Source organism: Oncorhynchus masou, chromosome 11 (assembly GCF_036934945.1).
Source record: "Oncorhynchus masou masou isolate Uvic2021 chromosome 11, UVic_Omas_1.1, whole genome shotgun sequence".
Lineage (NCBI taxonomy): Eukaryota > Metazoa > Chordata > Actinopteri > Salmoniformes > Salmonidae > Oncorhynchus > Oncorhynchus masou.
The window spans coordinates 49,313,755-49,322,267 of record NC_088222.1 but is presented as its reverse complement, the minus strand read 5'-3'; the positions used below and the strand labels follow the sequence as shown (position 1 = coordinate 49,322,267).

The 8,513-nt window shown below is 43.4% G+C and overlaps 1 protein-coding gene across 1 annotated transcript; it reads right to left on the bottom strand.

Moving 5' to 3' along the window:
* Positions 1-702: 702 nt before the first annotated feature.
* Positions 703-4,305, bottom strand: LOC135548790 (prenylcysteine oxidase-like). Its single transcript, XM_064978707.1, has 6 exons — positions 3,927-4,305; positions 3,449-3,655; positions 3,020-3,194; positions 2,648-2,859; positions 2,128-2,268; positions 703-1,993 (listed from the first exon to the last, which is right to left on the bottom strand). The coding sequence occupies exons 1-6, from the start codon at positions 4,033-4,035 to the stop codon at positions 1,332-1,334; spliced, it is 1,506 nt and encodes a 501-aa protein (XP_064834779.1). The 5' UTR covers positions 4,036-4,305; the 3' UTR covers positions 703-1,331.
* Positions 4,306-8,513: the final 4,208 nt, after the last annotated feature.

Below are 8,513 nucleotides of genomic sequence, written 5' to 3'. Positions count from 1 at the left end.
TGCTCATTTCATGAACTTTTTGTGATGTAATATCAATATTATGCAATAAAATCCTACAGTTAGCCAAGACTATTTGTCATTGTAAACTCATTTACATTTCCTGCAACCTAGAAAAGGAATTCTGCCATACTAGAGGCTAGACATTCAGTTTGGTCCCTTGAGATTAAACCATTGTACCACCGCTTCAACAAATGACCAAAACAGTGTAAATACAGTACAACCATAGGAATGGCAAAAGCCATGTTGTGTCTTAAGATTTGTTTGTTAAATTAAGAATGTGGTTTTAAAACTACATTAGACTAACTTCACGAGAATTACAATATCTCTGAGAGCTACAGACGAATCAGGAAGCCAGGTCACGTGATGAAAATGTCAAGAATCATAATGCATAATGTAGCCTATTGTTGATACATTGTAGTAATGTGTAAATAATGCAGTTAGGAGTATTATATGTGTCATTAGAGATAACAATGTTCCAATTTGTCACTATGCAGCAGAGATGCAACTATGTAACAACTATGCAACAGGCTTCAAGCGTTGATGACTGTAGCAACAGCAGAAGCTGCTTCCAGAGAAAAGTTCCATTTTTAAACTCAGTTTAAAACTAGATTGCCATATGGTGCATCAGAAAGTGAATCGGGAAAAAAAACAGAAGTAAAGATGACACTGAGCATTTAAAAAGGATAACACATGACAGAGCAAAACAATTAAGAACAACCATTTTAATTTCTTATCAGGCAAACACATGTGTACAATCAGTTTGTTATTACTTGAACTCATGAAGAAATAAAAGCAATTATTAAAACTGGCCTTTAATCAGTGCATTATTGACAGTAGTTTTGTTAAGTAAATCAATTCTAACCATATTGTATTTGTTTATCAGAATGCTTGAATAAAGTCCATATTATTTACATATTTAATTTTACCTTTATTTAACTAGGCAAGTCAGTTAAGAACAAATTCTTATTTTCAATGGCGGCCTAACAGTGGGTTATAATTGCCTGTTCAGGAGCAAAACGATAGATTTGTACCTCATCAGCCCGGGGATTTGAACTTGCAACCTTCCGGTTACTAGTCCAACGCTCTAACCACTAGGCTACCTGCCGCCCCATGAAATATCAAGTCAAACAGCTGAGAATGAGCCACTTTCCATGGAATGCAACGTGGCATTAAATTAAAACATGTTTTTATTTTGCATTGCAGCCAGCAGCAGTAACTTAATAAAACAACTCCTTAGGGTTAGGCATCATGCTACAACATCTTTCAGCAAGGTTCCATAGAAACAATCCCCGCAGCTAGCCGGCGGAGCCTGAGTCTGCGGAGTTGGCGTGTCACAGCTCAGTCTTGATCTTGTGCATCAGGTCTTTCTGGTCGACCATCTCCAGCTGCCTGCTCCAGCGGTGGTAGGCCAGCAGAGCAATGTTTTTGGCTGCCACTGAGCTCATTTCCATGGCGCTGCCAGCCCACTCGATGCCATTGAGGTAGTACAGGCTCTCATGAAGGACAACTGGCGGCAGGTCCTGGGTGCTCCCATAACGTGGGTAAGCCTGCCAGTCTGTCACCTGCACAGAGTAGTAGGACCTGAACAGTGTCTTCAGCGCTGGCTTATCTAAGGGTTGGGGGGAAAATACCTTGTAAACACCAGCCTCCTGGGGCTGCTTGCGGCGGAATCCAGTACTGATGTTGACGGGACAGATGCTAGCAGCACTGTTGAAGAAGAGTCCTGGTGAGTCTGTGGTGAGAACACTAGCAAAGGGGAAGAGCTTGGGGTCTGGGAAGCCAAAGTAGGAGCAGTTGAGGTAGCCGTGAACGATGGAGGCCACTGTGTGGTGGTAGGAACCAGCAATATCAGGCAGCTGAGGCTCAAAGCCCTGGAAGGAGATACCTGAGCCCACACTGGACTGCAGGGGAGTCGCCACCACCACAATGTCGTAGAATTCAGATCCTTTCTCAGTCAGAGTGGCATAGTTGAGCTGGTACTGGGTAGACTCTCCTTCAATTCAGGTAAAGAAATAATGGGATTAGAGCAAGAAAATTAATATGTGCTAAAACGCAGTCTTGCAAAACATGCCAGTTCACCTTGGTTAATGCTATGTTATAAACATAATTCTATGTTTAGTCACTTACCAGCTGCATGGGGAGAGATGGTTGTGACCTGGGCCTGGATAAGGTTGGCCTTAGCCAGTTTTAACAGCCCAGAGCAAACCAGCTTGTTCCCTCCCTCCACTGCCCACAGGTTGGCCTGTGCACCTGCCAATGACACGGCACCTATAACACAGATTAAAACATGTGAACATGATTGATCATGATGAGCAACTGCAGCGGTAGACTGGCAGAACGTTATGACCTGAACGGCACACAACAACTACAAATGTTCTTCGAGTTCCTACAAAGGCTGCGACGACACCATTAGCGCTATATTTTTTTCCCATGGCAAAAATGAAAACACAAAGCAGACCTTACTCTTCGGTCCTTTAAAAACCTGCTGTATGTAGAATATTGTGTGGTATAGCTTGGATGTTTGTTTTCAACATTCCAACATTAGGGCTGTTTTCTTAAAGAAGTTAAATCCACTTTGTGTTTTGTTTCCTTGCCACGATACTAATGAGTATCGCGATGCTGGTATCCTCCTGGCCTTAGTTCCTACCGACAAAAGCTGGGATGCTGACATTCTGTCCGTAATTGACCCTCATGACGGGGGCAATGACTTCGTCAATGAAGCGTTGTGACACCCCCAGCTCCAGCAGAGACTCAGAGAGAGAGCAGCGAGTCATATTCAGGAACCCTGACCCGCCCAGAGAGTGCAGCAGCTCCTCCACTGAACTGAAGGCATAGCCATGGGCCTGGTACTTATAAATCCTGAACACAGACACAGAAAGGAGAGAGACAGATTGTAAAGGGGATGTAAGGCATGTTGAATAGCTTGACAGCGCTCTGAAATCAAGAGTAAACCAATTTACAGCGAGAAGGATTTCCCCTGTCTGTCTTGTCTGAGCTCTCTTCCCCTGCTGCCGCTCACCTCATGAACTTCTCCATGATCTCCTCCACCCACATCTGCAGGCGTATGAAGCTGATGCCATAGCGCCACCACAGGCGGAACAGATCCAGCAGGTACCAGTCAGTCTCCTCCAGGATGAACTCTTCCCCATTAAACACAGCCGTCTTCCCTGCCACATTCTTACGATACTTAAGACCTGCAACAAAAATAGAATAGTGTGATGGGTGGAACAGCATCCTGTAGTTACCAACAAAGCAGTAAGCCTACGGGTATGGAAGATTATCCTACAACCCTCAGTTTCTCCTCTGCTTTGGTGTGCATGTAATGGCAATGAACAGAACACCTTTTTGTCTTTGTGGTCTTCACTTGTACTTTCTCAGAGGGATCTGGACAGATAAAAGCGGTGGTACTAAAATGTACCATCTATGAACGGGACAGCGATGGACCCACCCAGTTGCTTGACAAAGTCCTGCATGTGCAGGTTTAGGGAGTGGATAATGGAGCCCCCGGACTCATAGTCCTGATGGTTCACGGTGACTGTGGCCAGGCGCCCTCCGACTGTTCCCTTCTCGAACACATCAATGTGCACTTCTGGCCCGAAGTGCTGCCTTAGAAAATGCGCTGTGGCGGTCCCGCCTATCCCAGCGCCTACAATGGCTGCGGACATCAGAAGAAACACATCAGTATGCTACAATTTAATGATCTGTCAAAAAAACAAGTCATCCCCAACCAGGGAATTTACATGGCAGTTATGGTAGCTACTCCATTTCTCTGTGGCTGAATAGCCCCCTGAAAGCTACTAGGCTAACTTATCATTAGTTAGCTAGCAAACCCAGCTAGCTAACGTTAGCAGCACTGCAAGCCACACATGTCCGCAAAACTATAGCTAACTTACGTTAGCTGGACAAAATAGAGCTAGCTACTTTACCTATTTTTGAAGGTGGAGTACCATCAAGTTGTGCAGATCCAGAGTCTCCTAGTGCCAAGATTGACGATAGTAATGTTAGAAGAAATCGGAAAGGAAGACACCAGTGCATGATGCAGGAATGGATGCTAGAACTGTGATGCGACAGTCACTGCATGTGTTGTCTGTCGCCCAAATCCGCCAATTGCGAATGAAATTAGGTATCAATCGTAAACGAATGATGCACTATATGATTATCCCCGTAATAGAATAACACATGTAAAGTATGTGAAATTTGGAGATTAATAAAAAAACGATTATGAATGGTTTTACCGTTGGCAAGATGTTGATCAATATCCGGCAATATTACCACGTGATCGGGAAAAGGTTGTTAGCTCGACAAATGGCATTGCACGAGAGCATCCTTGGCATCCCCACCCTCTTCTTCAGCATCGAGAAGAAAATTGAACTGAATGGGTATAATCTAATCCGAGTTTTCCTTTGTGCTCATTGAAATAAAATGATCAATCAAATGCTGGGATTTGAACCAGGATACCATTGTTATGAGATAAATACACAATTATTTATCTGTTTTTTTTTAGCCTACTGTGACGTGCTAGTATCAAGTGATGCATATACACCCTGAATTGTTGTAGTGGGGACAGTAACATTAGTAATAAAAAATATACTTTAAGATGTTTATATATATATTTAGCTTACATAATATAATTTAAAAGTATGCAATAAGATGACTGTAATAGAATAAATGTAACAAAACGAATGTTGACATTAATGAATTCATTTCTATAGCTTCCAAAATATTTTTACAACGTGGGGAGTGTCAACCTGGAGATGCGGTGGCTTCAACAACCCCTTAACAGTCATCTAGTGTACATATAAATAATTTCTAGTAACCTTAGTTTTGGGCAGTGTTTCCTGTGTAAATAGTGGTGAACCGGTAGAATGTATAAATCCCAGAACAGGCAAAAGCTTTCAGGGGAGGTTCTGTGTTTATAGGCTGTGAGGTGTCGTTGCTTTTACTAGTCTTTTGTGTGAGAGCAACCATTTTGTGACCATGCTGTTTTGAAGAAGTTTTTGGGGATGTGGTCCATATTTTGGGGGGGAGAAGGTATGTTTGTTTATTTGCTTGGTTATTTGTATCGAGGTTTATTAAATGATAAAGGTTTGCTTGTTCAAACAGGTTTACAGTAAAACACATACAACTACACAAAAGGCTTCTTAGTTCTTTCACTTCCACTGCATATAAATTACATCTTTAATTTAAAAAAGGACCATTGAACAAATGTAAATATTGCAGATTTTAAGCATACCTTTAAAAAACAATCAGTTCAATATCTAGACATTTCAATGTTATTTTTCTATGAAATGTAGGGTGCAAATGGGACAAGAACTACCAATCAGCCATTTGGGGTAAAAAGGGTGTGTGCCTCTCCTGTTTGAAATACGCCTGTGAGATAAAAGTGGGCCCTTGGCAGAGTAGCATGCTCTCTGATCACGTTGTCTGTCTGTGTGGGAGGAGATGGCAGCTGTGTGATCTTATGTAGTACCTCACATTGCAAGACATGCATGATTCTCCCCGTCACACACGTCTTGATATCACAAGGTCAACAGGACTCAATCTCAATGGTTTCAGGGAGGGATATTCACAGGTACTGTGCAAGGACATTTTGCACCATATGTTGTTTCCCACTAAACACTTATTGACGGCATGGTCTTTTGGACATCTTTTTTTGTTGGTGCAGTCTGGACCGGCCTTGATTTCAATGTCCCACACAGACAGACTGGCCTTGATTTCTACATCCAAGGACATTGATTTTTGGTCTGGACCAAATCTGAGGTGTAGGGTTGGGTGTAGGGTTTGAGCATAGCCTGAAGGTAGGGAGGGGCAGTTCCTCTTGCTGTTCCGTAGGTAAGCACCATGGTCTTGTAGTGGATGTGAGCTTCGACTGGAAGCCAGTGTGCGGAGGATCGGGGTGACATGAAAGAACTTGGGAAGGTTGAAAACCAGGCTGAAAACCAGGCTGGCTAAAGCTTTCTGGATTCATTGCAGGGGTTTGATGGCACAAGCGGCAAGCCCAGCCAACAGTGAGTTGCAGTAGTCCAGACAGAAGAGGACAGGTGCCTTGATTAGGACCTGTTCCGCTTCTTGCGTGAGGTAGGGTCGTACTCTATGGATGTTGTAGAGCATGAACCTGCAAGAGCGGATCACTGCTTTGATGTTTGCAGAGAACGACAGGGTGTTGTCCAGGGTCACGCCAAGGTTCTTTGCACTCAGGGAGGGTGACACTGTGGAGTTGTCAACCATGATGGAGAGGTCTTTGAGCGGGCAGGCCTTCCCCAGGAGGAAGAGCAGGTCCGTCTTGTTGAGCTTAAGGTGGTGGGCCAACATCCAAGTTGAGATATCTACCAGGCATGCAGTGTCGCCACCTGGGTGTCAGGAGGGTGGGGCGGGGGGGAGAAAAGTAGTTGAGTGTCATCCGCATGGAAATGATAGGACAGCCCATGTGAGGATATGATGGAGCTGAGTGACTTGGTGTATAGAGAGAAGAGGAGAGGGCCTAGAACCCGAACCCTGGGGGACACCAGTGAGAGTACGTGGTGCAGACACAGATCCTCTCCAAGTCACCTGGTCGGAGCGGCCTGCCATGTAGGATGCAATCCAAGAGTGTGCAGAGCCTGAGACACCCATCCCTGGGAGGCAGTGGATAGATCTAGGAGGATGAGAACAGAGGAGAGAGTCAGCTTTGGCAGTGCGGAGAGCCCCTGTGACATAGAAGAGTTGTGCTCAAGTGTTTTAGAAAGAAAAGAAAGAAGGGATACAGGTATATCGTTTTTGACGTCAGATGAATCAAGTGATGGTTTCTTAAGGAGGAGCCCTCTGAGCCATCACAAAGGAATACCTAGGATAGGATAAGTAACCCCACCTTAATGACTTCAGGATTCTTAAGGACAGCGGAGTCAAGGATCCTTCTCACCCCCCCCCCCCTTAATGACTTAGATGCACTATTGTAAAGTGGCAAGTCGCTCTGGATAAGAGCGTCCATTTTTAAGTCAGTCCATTTTTGTGCTCCACGCAGCCAGTGGTCAGGGATGAGTTGATGAGGGAATTGAGGAATGAGAAAAGGTCTCCAGAGATGGTCTGGAGAAGGGAGGAGGGGATGGAGTCGAGCGGGCAGGTTGTCAGGTGGCCAGACCTCTCTATTCGCAGGATGTCATCTGGAGAGAGAGGGGGAAAAGAGGTCAAGGCGTAGGGTGTGTGACTGTGTGAGTGAGACCAGTGGACTCAATAGGCTGAGTGAATGAGTAGCGGATGTCGTCAACGTTTTTTTCAAAGTCGTCTGCAGAGAGGGAGGGATTAAGGAGGGAGGAGATGGTGGAAAATAGTTTCCTAGGGTTAGAGGCAGAAACACACACACACACACACACACACACACACACACACACACACACACACACACACACACACACACACACACACACACACACACACACACACACACACACACACAGAGAGAGAGACACAGATGCTAGTGGTGGAAAAAGTACCCAATTTTCATACTTGACTAAAAGTAAAGATACCTTAAATGAGAATGACTCAAGTAAAAGTGAAAGTCACCCAGTAAAATACTACTTGAGTAAAAGTTTTTGGTTTCAAATGTATTTAAGTATTAAAAGTAAAAGTATAAATCACTTACAATGTATTATATTCAGCAAACCAGACAACACGATTTTCTTGTTTTTTAAATTTACTGATAGCCAGGCACACAGTTCAACACTCAGATATAGTTTACAAATGAATAATTTGTGTTTATTGAGTCTGCCAGATGACCAGGGATTTTCTCTTGAAATGTTTGTGAATTAGAAACTTTTCCTGTCCTGTTAAGCATTCAAAATGTAGTACCTTTGAGTGTCAGGGAAAATGTAAGGAGTAAAAAGTTATGGGATGTAGTGGTGTAAAAGTTGTGTAAAGTACAGCTACCCCAAACAAATACTTATGTAGTACTTTAAAGTAGTTTTACTTAAGTACTTTACACCACTCACAGATACACACCCACACCTCCACATGCATACACACACAAAACCAATAATTATTGTTGTCCAGCTAAATGAATTAATTTGTTTGGAAATATGTTGATCAATACTATACGTTTCACACAATAAAGCAATCATTGCTGTTGTTGTGCTAAATGTATATATTTGGTTGGAAATATGTTGATCAAGACTAACCTTGATTTAAAAATGATAAACTCTAATGGACAACAACATCCGTGAAGACGAGATCTAAATAGATGATGGTTTATGGTGGTTGGTATGCCTACCAGGTTTTAGGATTTCCCCGTCGCAACCCACGGAGTTTACAGAGCGGAAACGCTGTATCTGCTCTGGTTTGGGGTTTTCCTAAACAGATATCGGTTGTAACCAATGCGTCATTGGTTGAAACCCACGGTCCTGTATGTCTGCATGAACATGAAAATTAAAAAAGAAACATTGCTATTTGTCCGATGTTGCAAATTATTGAGAATGCTTGCAATTAATGCTTGCAATTTCTATTTGGACATGCCCATGCATGCGTCATGACGCACTGTCACA